Source organism: Gorilla gorilla, chromosome 12, assembly GCF_029281585.2.
Source record: "Gorilla gorilla gorilla isolate KB3781 chromosome 12, NHGRI_mGorGor1-v2.1_pri, whole genome shotgun sequence".
Lineage (NCBI taxonomy): Eukaryota > Metazoa > Chordata > Mammalia > Primates > Hominidae > Gorilla > Gorilla gorilla.
Window position 1 is genome coordinate 119,140,991 of NC_073236.2, and position 15,830 is coordinate 119,156,820.

At 37.2% G+C, this 15,830-nt stretch overlaps 1 protein-coding gene across 6 annotated transcripts in view; it reads left to right on the forward strand.

Moving 5' to 3' along the window:
* LDAH (lipid droplet associated hydrolase) overlaps positions 1-15,830 on the forward strand; it is a 138,289-nt gene that overhangs the window by 39,036 nt on the left and 83,423 nt on the right. For all 6 annotated transcript variants that reach the window (XR_010130046.1, XR_010130047.1, XR_010130048.1 and 3 more), the window contains one exon: positions 9,161-9,330. Coding sequence is in view for 3 of the 6 variants with exons in the window: in XM_063696035.1 (XP_063552105.1) it covers positions 9,161-9,330 (170 nt within the window). In the remaining 3 variants the exon portion in view is untranslated. The remainder of the gene's footprint in view (positions 1-9,160; positions 9,331-15,830) is intronic.

The window sequence follows — 15,830 nt, forward strand, 5'->3', positions numbered from 1 at the left end:
TGCCCTGGCCTCCTAAAGTGCTGGGATTACAGGCATGAGCCACCACGCCCAGCCTCAGTAATCACTTTAAATGTGAATGGTCTAAATACACCAATTAAAATACACAGATTGTTGGAGTGGTAGGGGGAGATCCAACTATATGTTGTCTACAAGAAACCACTTTAGGACCAGGCACAGTTATACACGCCCGTAAGTCCAGCACTTTGGGAGGACAAGGTCAACAGATTGCTTGAGCCCAGGAGATTGAGACCAGCCTGGGCAACATGGTGAAACTCCATCTCTACAGAAAAATACAAAAATTAGTCAGGCGTGCTGGCACGTACCTGTGGTTCAGCCTACTCAGGAGGCTGAGGTGGGCAGATCACTTGAACTCGGGAGGTTGAGGCTGCAGTGAGCCGAGATCATGCCACTGCACTCCAGTCTGGGCGACAGAGTGAGACCTTGTCTTTAAAACAAACAAATAAACATTTTAAAACAAACAAAAACTTTAAATATAAAGACACAGATATGTTGCAAGTAAAGGGATATACAGAGTTATACCATGGTAGCACTAGTCAAAAGAAAGCTGGAGTAGCTATTTTAATTTTAGACAAAGCAGGCTTCAGAAAAAGGAAAATGTCAGGGATAAAGAGGAGCATTACATAATGATAATAGAACCAGTTCTTCAAGGAAACATAACAATCCTTAACAAATATGTACCTAACAACAAAGGTCAGAATGCAGGAGGCAAAACTGATAGACTGCACTATTATAAGTGGAAACATCAGCAATCCTTTTTCTGTAATTAATAGATCCAGCAAACAGAAAGGCAGTAAAGATATAGTTGAACTGAATTGCACCTTCAGTCAACTTTATTTAATTGACATTTATAGACTACTTCATCTAACAACATACTCTTCTCAAGCATACATGGAGCATTCACCAAGATAGACTACATTCTGAGCCATAAAACATACCTTAAGAAACTTAAAAGAGTATAAATTATACAAGGTATGCTCTTAGACCACAGTGGAATTAAACTAGAAATCAACAACAGAAACATAGCTAGGAAATCCCAATATATTTAGAAGTTAAACAACACACTTTTAAATAACACATGGGTCAGTAAAGTCTGAAGAGTAACATAAAAATACTTTGAACAAAATAAAAGTGGAAATACAACTTATAAAAATTTGTAGGATATAGCAAAACTAGTGCTTAGAAGGAAATTTATAGCATTGACTGCATGTATTAGAAAAGAAGGAAGATATAAAGTCAATTACCTAAGTTTCTGCCTTAGGACACTAGAGAAAGAACAATTTAAGCCTAAAGCAAAGAGAAGAAAAGATGATAAAAATGGGAACACAAATCAATGAAGTTGAAAACAAGAAATTATTAGAAAAAAATCAACAAACCAAAAGCTAGTTATTTAAAAGACTAATAAAATTAATAAACCTGTAGCCAGGCTAACCAAGGGGGGAAAAAGAGAAGACACAAATTACAAGTATTCAGAAAGAAAAGAAGATTCATTGCTGCTGATCTCTTAGATAACAAAAGGACAATAAACTTAACTTAGATAAAATGGACCAATTTATTGAAAGATACAAGCTCCCAAAACTCACACAAGGAAAAATAGATAATCAGAATAGACTGTATCTGTTAAAGAAATTAAACCACCAAAGCTGAATAAGGACAAAACAAGAAAAGTATAGGTCAATATCCTCGAGGGACATACATGCAAAAATTCTCAACAGAATACCAGCAAACTGAATTCAACATCACATTAAAAGGATATGGTCATGATCAAGTGAGCTATCTTAAGTCATACTAAAGACAGAAGCGAACATTTGAAGAGAACATGAATGGCAACTTTGAAAGTTGAAAACAGACTCAGAGGATCACCCTTGATCAGGTGTTCTCAAACTTTGGCATGCATCAAAATCACCTGGAGGGTTTATTAAAACACAGGTGGCTACCTCTGAGTTGTTGATTTAGTAGATCTGGGGTGGGACCTGAGAATTTGCATTTCTAACAAGTTCCCAGGTAATATTGGTGCTGCTGGTCCTGGGACCACATTTTCAGAACCACTGCCCTAGATGTTCACAATAAACACTGATACGGAAAACCAGTAGAAAATATCTGTCATGTGTCTGAATTTTTAGGAAACAGCTTTAATTCTTATTTTAAATTGACATCTTATTATTTATAACTTTACTTTGAATATGTTTATCTCTACTTGGCCTGCTTGTGTACTATTGAGTTAATAACATAGTAATTAGTCTGCGTTCTTTGCTACCTAATGAGAATAGTGCCATCTAGAGGCATTAGCCCAAAGGGCCACCATAGCGCCAAAGGAAGCTGTGGTTTCTGGAGAGGGTGAGAGGGCAACTCATTATCATCAAGGACTTATTGACAACCTATTAGGTTATTAACTGTCATGCTACAAGGGTATACAAAGAGTTAGAATTGCTTGCCAGTCTCCACCTTTTAGGTTTGTGACTTTCTGTATCTGAGTAGCTCAAAAGTTCCGTGAAGGCTAAGTAGGGCTCTGGGCCTTGGACCAGCCCCCCATTCAGCTAGAACAGTTCTGCTCTCATCTGTTGTACACATTGGAGGTTATGTTTGCAAATGTATGCTATAGTGGCTTTGGATAGGCAACACAGATATATTATTTGCTGTCCAAGATTGTCCTAAGGTACTGATTTTCTGGCATGCAAAATAATGGCGTGAAAAATATGTAATCATTGAGAAAAAGGGCATAAGCTATTACCACACATCAAATGTTGAAAGTATGTTTTGCTTCATATTAGCACATGTTAAAATTATGAACAGTTGGAAATAATATTCTAGTAAACCACATTATCACATCATAAGTGGAATATAATTGGAAGAACAGATGTTCACCAATGTCAGAAGGGGATGATTCGAGGGGAAAAAAAAGTGTGAAAAGAAAATTTGAGGAGTTAGGAGTATAAACTGTTTTCTGGATTTGATTTGCTATAGAGTCAGCATACATGATGGGAAATTCATTATCAACTATTTCAAGTCATTGTTTAGAAAGTATGAAATGAAAGCTAGAAATCATGCTGGTTTCGTATTAGCAGATAAAAACATTACCTAAAAAAGTTACACAATCTTGCAACTAATGATGAATTTGAGTCATGCTTATCCAAAGAAACAATAAACTACTGTCACTGCAGTCCCCCAAATAGGAAGAAAGAGAGAAAACCCAGTGGAGCTTTCTCTTGCCAGGACTGGGAGTGGCAGGGCAACAAGGAGGTAAGATGGAATGACTGCATGAGCCCAAGGCAGGAACAACCAATCAATCAACTCTCAGGGCTCACAGTCCCTAGAAATGAAAGCACGTAAATCTGTGGGTCAGAAGAGCAAAAAACCAAAGTGCAGAGCAAGAGAAGAAGTTAGGAATCAAGCAAATTGTTAAGAATCCCAGGGCAGACAGAAGTAGGGAGAGTGAGCATTGCAGTTAACGTCCATAACGCAGACCAGATTGTGCGCTCCTCTCTTGGCAATCTGTAGGTATCTTCTCATTGATCACAGAACCGAGTCCAGACTCCTTGGTGTGAAATTCAGTTTCCTACTTCATCTATACCCAACTTTCCTTTTTAACCTTATGCTTCACCTTTCCGTATAACCACACATAGCCACAGAACTCATGGCTTTTTCCAAGTAACAGCCATGGAAACATGGCTGTTTCCAAAATAACACTTTACAATAAAAAGTAACACACTTTTTATGCCTTTTTCTTTTATTGTTTGCTAAGTCTGTAGCATTATGTTCTCCTTGCTGAATCTCTCTGCTGTTTCCTGCTAAGGACTGTTGAAGTCCTTAGCAGATAATTGGTTTTAGTCAAGTGGAAAGCATAATTTGATGACTGTGGTTTTCACCGTTTGGAGAATAATAATTAAAAATTATTTTATAAAACATATGCTTGGGGTTTACAAATTTTGAAATTTGTTTTCTAAATAAGATAGCAGTGTTAAATAGAATAATTATCTCCCATCCCCCTCACTGTGATGCATACTTTAAGAGCTAACAGAGTTGTACCAGTGTTTAGATACAGGGAGCTTACAGAATACTTAGGGAGGGAGCTGGGGATTGATGAGAGTGTACTCTCACTTCAGCCTAGTAACCTCAGGACAGTTGTGAAAGGAAGGCCTTATGGATCGATGAAGTAGGTAAGCATACAGAATTAGGGACCACAGTTCTCATTGAGCCAATTCACTGATATTCACTATGAACCCACAACATCTTTGGGGCTTCTGTATTCCATGTGAGAAAGAAATCAATGGTGATTTTCCCTACAAAATAGGTGTAAGATATCTAGGAACAACAGCATGTCAATGCATTCTTTTTTTTAAATTTATTTTGAGAAATTTTTAAAAACGTAGCAAAATAGAGTTATATAACAAAGATTCTATTACTCACAATTGACAGTTAACATTGCCATATTTACATAAATATTTTTTGTTAACAAAATAAGTGAAATAAAACAATACAGAAAAAGTTTTGTTTTTTGTATCCCATCTCTAGTTCTATCATGAATTTAGAGTAAATATTTCATGTCTCTTTTTATATTTGTAGTTACATATATTTATATATATGTATAGCATGGTGAACAACATATGTTTTTTTGTGTATTTGAAAGAAATTAAGGAGGAAACTTTTTTATTTTATTTTATTTCTTCTTAAAAAAAAAGGCATACATGAGCAGAATGTACACGTTTATTACATAGGTATACGTGTGCCATGGTGGTTTGCTGCACCTATTGACCTGTCCTGTAAGTTCCCTCCCCTCACCCCCCCCACCCCTCAACAGCCCTAGTATGTGTTGTTCCCCTCTCTGAGTCCATGTGTTCTCAATGTTCAACTCCCACTTATGGGTGAGAACATGCTTCACAAGGAAACTGTATTTTCATCTTGATCAAAGAATTCTTTAAAATATGAAATGTTATTCTTAGCCTTTCAATTTTTACATGTAAGTTGTTTAGTTAAAGTTATTAAGATACAGCTTTGGAGTAATGACTGGGGGCAGGATGGAAGGGTTTAGTAGCTGAGCAAATTCTGGTGTGAGATGTAGTTACTGTCTGCAGACTCAGTCCTACCAAAGGCATGTGTAGTGCTAATCTCCAGTCTTGTCTGTTCTATGGTCAGAGATGACCAATAAATACTGTTTGTATGAAAATAAATAGTTGAACTTATACATTTATATTCAGTATATAGCCATATATATATATGAATGGCAGTTAAATATATAGTTAAATTTAAACTGTTTTGCTTGGATTCAGATACATAGTTAAACGTATACATTTATAGTAATATAAATGTTATAAAGAATATCTTCTAGTTATTTATCTTGGGTAGAGTGGGAAAAGGTACAGTACTTTTTATGAATCAAAGGGCCATTATCCTTCTATTGTGATCCAATAAACTGTGTTCTTTTCTCACACAAATGCTTGAGATACTTAACTTTGGCATTTAATAATTGTGTTTTTATCTATGTCTGTTTCCTGTTAGTAGATTATGATCTCCTGAAAGGCAAAGGTAGTATATTTTATTTATGTCTGTACTTTCAATAATACCAAGGGCCAATTAGTCACTGTTTTCTGTCAGAGTAGTCAATTCAGTTCATGTAAAATGAAGAAAATAATAATCATCAGATTTATCTGTGTTCTGAGGCTGTAAGGGAATTTAAAATTGAAAGCAATTTTAATGACTGCTTAATAACTTTAATAACTGGAGCAGCAAATTTGAACGATTAGACAAAAAGTTAATGCGAAGTACTGATATTATTTAATTTCTCTACTAAGTATTTCAGAACAAGTTGTGTGTACCTTTTGAAATAAACTCTAGAACCGTTAGGTGAGCTGTGAAGTGATATCTAATAGAGATGGGTCTAAGAAATAGGCTCAGGTTCTAAGAGAAAATTGTCAATATGATATTGGGGCTGGGGTTACAGATTAACAGCATCTCAAGGCAGAAGAATTTTTCTTAGTACAGAACAAAATGGAGTTTCTTATGTCTTCCTCTTTCTACATAGATACAATAACAGTCTGATCTCTCTTTCTTTCCCCCACAATTTATTGGTAACAATATGGTGGATTGGATTGTCATCCACCAATTCGGGCAGTTCTCAATTTAGAAACAGATTATGTTCCAAATGTGCTTCATTGATTATAACTTGGAGTACATTTTCCTTATAGAAAGAATGGTATAAATGATTTCCATATTAACATTCTTCTGGTTTTGATACAATTGAATGTAATTTTTTCTGCATTTTTTGGAGAGTAAGTTAATAATTTCTAGCATTTTCTCAGAATATATTACTATTAAAATAATAGGAATGAAAATATATAATCAAGTATATAGTCTTTTAACCTTTCATTTTCTGCTAGTAAAATAATATCTAGAATTTTATTTACTAGTAAAATGAAGAAAGATAGGCTGGGAGTGGTGGCTTACACCTGTAATCCCAGCACTTTGGGAGGCCGAGGTGGGTGGATCACCTGAGGTCAGAAGTTTGAGACCAGCCTGGCCAACATGGTGAAACCTCATCTCTACAAAAATTCACCAGGCCTGGTGGTGCACACCTGTAATCCCAGCTACTTAGGAGTCATGAGAATTGCTTGAACCCGGGAGGTGGAGGTTGCAGTGAGCTGAGATTGTGCCACTGCATTCCAGCCTGGGCGACAGAGTGAGACTCCATCTCAAAAATAAATAAATAAAAATAAATTTTAAAAGATAGCACATTTAAATTTTCATTGTTCATTTTTAGAAAGTACTTTCACCATTAATCTTACCACTTTGGCAAACACTAACAAGTACTGTGTTCTTGAAAATCTACTGAGTAGTTCCCAGAGGCAAAGCCAGATCTACCTCTGAAATATTCTGATTTATAATGTCCTTTAAAGTTTATCTGAAATACAATGTTTTAGGACCTTATTTATGATGTCAGTGAAATTTTAGAATATTTAGCCCATTTTCTTTGCTCTAACCATGTGAATGTTCTTGGTATATATTTGGAGGAGGACTTACATAACAGGAATTGAAATGATGGCAATCATAGCTTTTATTTATCTGCTTATACCAGACACTTAAACAACAGCCATTGGAGGCTAGCATTATTATCTCTATTTTGTGTATGAGGAAACTGAAGCCTAGGTTAAAGGATTTGCTCAAGTCACACAGTTAGGGAGATGCTGAGCTGAGATTTAAACCTGGATGTATCTCATCTCCAGAGCCTGTTTATCTTTGTACTGCACCTACTGTCCCAACAGAAGGAAAACTTGGATATTTCCAAATGCTGCATATTTTGAAGAAGAACTTGGGATGCAAATATTAACATTATTGTGGCTTTTTTATATCAAAGAATGATATGATCACTTTTGGGTAGAGTGATTAGAGAAGCAAGGTATAAACTCTTCAAACCTAAATATAATATTTCGTGCATAAAAAGGTGGATTTGGAGCCATTAGAAGTCCTACCAAAGTCAGGTTCCAGATTCTCTCTCTTCCCAATTCTGTTTCATGCTGACCTTCCTTGTTAAGTGGAGAATGGATTGTAAGCTGACCTGGGAAAAAGAGTGAGAGCATAACATGTTTAACCTGGGAGATTAATAGTACTATGGAAATAGGGAAGTAAGCCTCATTGAGTCAAGAAAAAGCTTTTCAATAACTGTATGCTGAACTTTGGGGAGCAGTGATAAGCAAGACCTGAATTGTAAACTAGGAGTGAATTAGGAGTAGTATAGTGAGATAAATAAACAGGGATGTTGTGGAAACTGAAAAGAGAGCCACTTTACTCCTCACATCATGAATCATAAAAAGGTCTCTCAGAGGAGATAATGCTCGTTTCAAGTTTGTAGGATAAACAGGACTTAGACTAAAAGGGGAGATGAGCACACACACACACACAAAACCATATACAAACAAAACAGAAGAGTAGTTTTTCTGAGTTTGGGGTGCCTCTTGAATGAGCCATACCGATTGTAATTCCCATCAATGCCTTGCAAGTCATGAGAGCAAGAAATTCAGTGTTCAGTCACTCAAATTTTAGGAAACAGTTGACTGTCTTGTGATATTTTGAAACATTACACCCTGTCATTGGGTTATATATATGTTCATAGGGAAAACCTATTCAAGTTTTCTACACTCGTAGAATATTAGAGTGGCCAGCATCCTCAGAGATCATCTAGTCAGTTCCAGTTTTCTTTCAGCCATAACATTTGCTGTGTGCTAGTCACAGGACACATGAAAAGATGGACCTTGCCTTCAAGGAACTCACAGCCTAAGAGAGGAAATAAACATACAAACAGACAATGTGCAAGTTTGATAAAGTGCTATAATAAAAGAGGTACTGATTAAGCACAGAAGAGAGCTCATTAATTTTTCTTGAGGATTAGCTAGGTAAAGTTTTAATTAGGTCTTGAAGAACCTAGAAGAGCAGTTCATTTGTGACAGGGAGGGAGGATATTTCAGGTCAGGACTGCTGATTATTTAAAAGGGACAGTTTTTAACATTTCTACCTAAGTTTTTCAGTCTGGATTCTTTAAATAAATAAAGATTATCTAAAATAAGTCATGTCATGGACTTTCTTAGTTGTCTGTTAGTAATATAAATTAGCCTAAGCAGCTGGTTCTCAATGTGTGGTACTGGGACCCAGTGCATCAACATCTCCTGGAAACTTGGAAATGCAACTTCTCAGGCCCCAGCCTAGACCTACTGAAACAGAAACCCTGGGGTGTGGAGCCCAGCAATATGTTTTAACAAGCCTTTAAGGGGATTCTGATGTATGCTCAAGTTTGAGAACCACTGGCCTAAGCTAACAGTAATACACAGAATTATTGAAAGTTCATGGACTTTGAGGATTTGGAGACCTGAATTTGAATCTCACCTCTCCCACTTAATAAGTTTGTGACTATTAATCTGTCACCTAATATCTGTGAGCATTGGGATTTTCACCTATCAGGTGAAGGTTATAATGTTTCCTTCCCAAAATTGTTGTGAAAATTGGTTAATATAATGAATGCCTAATATTATCACTGGCACACTGTAGGCTTTCAATAAATGGTAACTGCTTTTTATCATGATTGTTATCTTTTTCTTGATCTTTTTTCAGTGATTACTTTTACTTAATGAAAACATGCTCATATTTTTGCTTTTAGATTCAAATGCTCAAGAAATTAAGGACATTTATGGACTAAATGGACAAATAGAGCACAAACTAGCTTTCCTGAGAACTCATGTGCCAAAGGACATGAAACTTGTGCTCATTGGCCATTCAATAGGCAGCTATTTCACACTTCAGATGCTGAAGCGAATCCCTGAGCTCCCGGTAAGTAGGTCTCCAGAGGTAACTGTGGGTGCTGGACTGTGTGCCTGCACAAATCCTCCTCACCTATCCTATGTTCTTTTGTCTCTTGTTCAGTTGATAAATAGAACAGAGAGAGGGATATTTGCTTTCTGCCTTTATCCTTATCTCCATATTACGATGGGCTTATGTGAATGTATGTTCGTAATGTTTCAAAGAATAATGCTGAGGGAGATAAGAAGTTTCTGAAAGAATGCCTTTGAATCTAGGGTTATCGGAGTTCTTATGTTACACATTACTTGCTGTTTTTTATAAAGAAATATTTAAGAGCAGTCACTAGGTAAGACCTAGACAAGAATCTGTCTTTTGTGGGAAGGTATTTTGTAAATATTCTTGCCTTTTTCAGAAGGAAGAAATGTATCATCATCATCATCACTGATAGGCAAACAGCTGTCTTTATGGAACACTACATCTTTATTAAGTCATAAGTTCAGATTCTTACCTATTCTGTATCTTGGCAGCCTTTTTGAGACACATATTCACAAATGCTTGCAAATATTTGTTGGATACCACTGTGTGCCAGATATTAAGTGAGGCGCTAGAGACGCAAAGACCTATTTAAAGTGCCCAGGAAAGCAAGTGAACTATAAGAGATATAAAACAAAACAAAAAAATTGTACTTTCACTAACATATACCATTGAAATAACTCACTGAATGGATGCAATTCACAAGATAATTCATTTCTTTATTCAACAAACATATATTAAGCCCTTTCCATGTGTCAGATCCTGTGCTATGTTTTGAGGACATCCCAGTGAGTAAGACAGTCTTTGAAGTAGGAGAGCCTGGAGTCTGCTTGAGGAGACAGTCTAACCAATAGATGTGATACCTACTGTCTTGTTTCAGTTCAGGGGGTGTGGGAGCATGGAGTGCTGGTAAACCTAGTAATCTGAAGCCAAGATAGGACGTGATCGCTTCGTGGCTGCTTTGTGCTAGGATTTTGACTGTTTCTCACTCCGTGGGATAAAATATCTTCAGTGGGGTCTCAGAGCTCACTAAGCACTCGCTCCTTTTCTTACCAGCTTCACCTGCTTGCTTCTTATTCGTAATTGCCCTTGGGAAATGTACAACTATAGCCTCCCTCGCTGTGGTTTTTAATACTAAATGGAGGCTTTAAATTATTATTGGGTATAAGAAAATATGTTTTTCATTTCTAAGTGTGAATTCAATAAATTCAAGATTGTACTCTGTTCTCTGTATTATTGTCTACTGTGTTGGGTGTTTTTTCCCTAAATAAGGTGTCTTAATCAGAATGCAGGCTTTATTTTTCCTTTTAGCATTTTGCACAGCTTCTAATCTCTTTTGTGCCTTCGAAGTCTCCTCTAGTACTATGTCATGTGGTTGCCATCTTTATGGTGTCCAGCTCTGCCTCTTAGTGGTTCTACTTGCACAGTTGCTGTGAGTTCTGGCACTAGAATCAGGACACCTAGGTTCCAATATTTATTGTCTTTTTTTTTTTTTAGTCTGTCTGATCTTAGACAAGTTATTGAGTCTCTACTTCAGTTTTGAGTCTCAACCTCAGTTTCCTCATTTGTAAAATGGGGATAATATGTTCTTCAAAGTATTTTTGTGAGGAATTATATAAAGTGTCAAGAATGGTATCTGGAACTTTGAAGTTCCAAATAAGTATTAGCTATTATTATTATTAGGGAAATAACTCATTGTCTCAGTCATTAGGTTAACTATTGTATTAGGTATCTATTGCTGTGTATCAAATTGCCCCAAAACTTAGCAGTGTAAAACAATACACATTTCTTCACTCGTAGTTTCTGGTTAGAAGTCTGGCCACAGCTTAGCTGGATTCTCTGCTTCAGGGTCTCTCCCAAGATTTTAACCAACATGTCTTCCAGGGCTGCAGTTTTGTCTGAAGGCTTTAGTTGAGATGGATCTGCATCCAGGCTCACTCTTGTGGTTTTTGACAGGATCCCATTCCTTGAGAGTTGTTGGACAGAGGGCCTTCATTCAGCAGTGGCATTTAGGGGGAGGCCACCTTCTTTAACATGTCGGCCTGTCTAGCTGACTTCATTAGAGCACACCTGGAAGAAGAGTCAAGGAGACAGACAGCCTGCTAGCAGATGAAAATCACAGGCTGTAACCCAGTTACAAAGTGACATCCCATCACGTTTCCTGTATTCTTGTTAGAATCAAGTCACTAGGTCTAGCCCACACTCAAGGAGAGATAATTACACAAGGGCATGAATACTAGGAGGTAAAAGTCATTGGGAGCTGTGTTAGAGCTGCGTACCCCATTGTTCTAAAATTAGGATTTCACTTGTGTGTTGTGCAGTCAAGAACATGGACATAGGATGTACATAAATTGTTGCATTTATTTACTGGTGTAGGCAATGACTTGGACCTGTCAAATAAAATGTAGCAAACTGACATGAAATGTAGTTATTTGTTGTTAGTTGTTCCAGGTGTCTTAAACACTTTAAAAACATTAAAAAGGATACTTGCATATTTGAAATAATAGCATTACTATTCTATAAACATAGGAAAGAAAATATTCATTTTGGAGCCCATCACAGGCTATTATTAACTTAATCACAGATCTGTTTTGGTTTTTGTGTTTGCTCCAGATCTGTTCTGCATGTGATGTGTGGTTTCTCTTTTGTGTGTTTGAAAATGATTGTTCAATACATTGTCTTGAACCTTTCTCTCTTTTTGGGCTGATATTCACAATGTCTGTTGGGAAAAAAGCAGAATGCATCTCAAGGTTAATGTGCTTTCTTATAGCTTTTTCAGCATCATAACTTTCTAATTATTGTCCTGCCTTCAGGTGTCCTTGCTTTTGCAGGAACAGTGGTGAAAAGGGGAAACAAAGATGAAACGTGAGCTTAACCTACTTTATTTGTGGAGACACAACTCAAACTGATTATAGAGTTTTCAGAAAGACATGTGAAGCTGTGTTTTATCTTCTTTAAAAGGGTGTAGGCTAGAAAATAATGTGTGCAATAAATTGTCCAAAAGGTCACCTCTTTTGGGGGGTAGGAGGGGCAGTAAACAGCTCTATGATTTTTAAATTATTATTCAGAAGCTTTATCTGGTTTCAATTAACTACATTGTTGAAATTCCCTACCCCATCCCCAGCCCTCATTAAACACCTGGGTCAGTGAATATTGGTGGTGTGATCCCTGCCAAAGTGTTGAAATTTCAGTGTCTCTGGGCTACTCTAAGACACTGCAGTGCCTGCATGCCTGAAGTTAGCATGACATGCTCCATTTAAGATGCATTTGACAAATATGTTTGTGTAAGCCAGAATGTTACAATCCTTAATCATTTTGCCAAAAATAAGTTAGCTATTATGTTTTATAACATATGAAGTGTGATAATAAGAAACTTGTGTTTCCATCTCTTCTGTTATTTTTTACTGGAATATTTGACTCTTGTAAGATTTTGAGGACATATGTGTAGTTTAGTAGCTAGCTGGTTTATTTAGTTTTATTTTGGTTCAGCTCTTTGTAATATTTTCATAACTAATTATAGGCAACTTGGTCTTAAATCATTTTAAGAGACTTATTGTATATGTCAGATATACTGTCTGACCTGTATTTTAATATACTAAAAAAAAGTTGCCCCTTTAAAAAATCTGGCATTTAAAATTGTTTATCTAAACAAATTCCATACATAGAATTAGAGATATTCTTCATATATTTTGAAATTAATGCTCAGTATAGGGAATTTAAAGAGAAACTTGAGCAAATAGGTAATTGAAAGACTGTTAAATAGTAGCTATCATGACTTACAATAATAAACATAATTGTTTTTAGATTCATAGAATCTTAGAACTGAGATAGGCTTTAGAGACAATCTGGCCCCATCTTTCATTTTATCAATGGAAAGTGAGAGAAAGGTCCCTTGCCAGGATTCAGCCTTGGCTCTGCCTGAATCTGGGGTGGGGCATACTGGTATTAGCTGTGAGTATAAAAAGAATCCAAGAAGGTATTGATGGCTCCTTCAACCTGTGGATGATAGCAGAGCCTATAGCTATTACAGTGTGCCCTGCAGTGTACACAACTGCTAAGTTCGTGTGACTCATTGTGTTGGTGCTCCAAGAGTAGGAAACCCCGTGAATGCTCTAGCAATTTCAGGATTGTGTGTTGGGGTGGGGGGAGAATAATACAGAAGCAAAAAAATAGTAATCTTATCTCCACTACCTAGAATCTTCTTTCTCTTATCAACCCTCTATATGTTAAAAATGTGTCACCTGATTTTGCCAGTAAATCTTTTTCATAAAGTTCAAGTTTGGGAGTTGAGTTGAAAGCCCTTGATTCTTCACTGAGTCTTGGGGTGAACTTCAATTAATATAACTTTAATTTTCCTCTAAGAATTTATATAACCTTGAATGATAACATGTTCTCCTCTTCGAAGGATATCAGATCCTTCACAAACTTAATTTTTTATATTATTTGGCCTTCTGTGCATAATAACATAGAGTTTCCTTTGTCTGTCTGGTTAGCAAAAATGTCTTCTCTCTGAATGAAATTTCTGGATTACTTAAACTCACTCTCTTAAGTACCAGACTATTTTACCCAACTGGATAAAAATTTGTCTAAAATATATTACTTACTTATCTGCCTTCAGCAATGCATATTGACTATAGAGGAATTTTTTCTTAGTGATTTAAGGGCAGTGGTAATAACACTATTATTTTGATAGTGTTATGCTAGAATAAAATGTAATCAAAAGGAATGTGCCTGTGTCCTGAAATTTCTTAGGTGATAATGCTTTTTCATTTTTTTAAAAAAATGTTTCATGTATGTCTATTTTAGTTTTTCTATCTCCTCTCTCAGTGTTAAGTACTTCTTCTCTTCCCTACTTCTAATTTATTGCTACTAATTTGCTGTGGGCAGAGAAAACCAATAACTACATTATAATTTTTTTCAGTAGGAATGAACAGGTCCTAAATAGATAAAGGAGTAAAACTGACAGCATTAAATGTGTGGACATTGTTATCACTCAGCCTTTTTTTCTCTTCTTTTGAGATCCTCAAAAAGGATGTTTTGGGGCATTTTAAGTACTCAAAATTTTAGAGACTCAACATACAACTACAGCTGAGAAGTTTGCAAAACTTTACTAAAAGAATTAGAATAACATGTTAGATCATATATGTTTTGATTCAGGAATATACCTCATCCATACTAAGGAAAAAATAGCTTCAGTGTTCTCCAACAATGAGATTATTGAGACTGTGGTTTACTTACACTATTCTGCTGAGCCTTCATGTCTGCTGTCAAAGTAAGACATGCTTGTAAGAAGCATTCATATTATGTCACTCAGCTGTGTTTAACAGTTGAGATAATCTGGAGGGAGGGAGAAGAATAGGAAATAACTCATTTGTCGTAGTAAATTTTGTCAGAATCCTATCCCTAGATTCAAGTGACAAGTGACAAGACATGGAAGGCAAAATGAGGCAGTACTGTAAGGCTCAGAAAGTTTTGTGGAGAGGGTTGTCTTCTACCTGGGAAGCTCAGAAAAAGCTTCCTGGAAGAGCTTCAGGGCCACTGAAGGATGAGTTGTATCTGGAAGTAGAGGATTTTATATGGTGGCTAGGGGGTGCTATGCATTCTAGGCAAGGGAGACAGCATGAAGAGAAATGGTTTTCATCACTGGGCACGGGGAGAGGGCAGTGGGTGGTGTGACTGGGTTGCGGCAGAGTGTGCATGGAGGGGTCAATCGGGCATGAGATTCAAGGTTGATAGAGATGGACAAAAAGCTGGGCTAGGGAGCATGGGCTCATTTTCTGGACAGCAGAAAGCCATTGAAGGATCTCTGATGATAGCAGTCATGCATCAGGTAAATTAATCTCTCAGAGAAAAGGAAAATGAGATGGAGATAGAAAAAGTGCAGCATAAAAGGTGAACATCCAGGTGACAGGAAAGTTTACTAGTCCAAATAAGAAATAATAAAGACAGTGTAAGGGATAAAATTGCCCAGGGAAATTGTTGAGAAAAGAGAGAGGTCATAGATGTATATCAGCGGAATGATTTCATTTGCCATAAAGGAGTGTTACAGGATCTTTGGGGTGTTGCTGTTCTGGCCAGAAACCTGTGGTTGGTGGAATCTTTGCCTGAGTTTTGCTCGGGCCCACTGGGCTCGTTCCACCCACTCTGCCTGACAGGCTATGCTCAGCTCATGCTGCCAGCCTGGATCCTATGCCTCCAAGGGAGATTAGAGTCAGGCGTGGAGTGATGAGGGGTGTGTGTGAGCGAGTATGGGGTCCAGCCACTGCGCAGTCAGACATGCTGGCTGCTGCCATGGGGCAGGCAGCTCCAGGTGCCAGCATGGGTGTCAGCTCTCTGTGAGGCTGCAGCTGGACCAGGCACACTGTAAGCAGCTTCCCCAGCTGGCACCAGGGAATGCGGTGGCACCCAGAAGCTTAGAGACTCCAGGAACCACAAGGCCCCAAAGAGGGAGTCACAGCTCTGGCTCAGGGAGCTCCCAGGTCTGGGCTCCCTGAAGT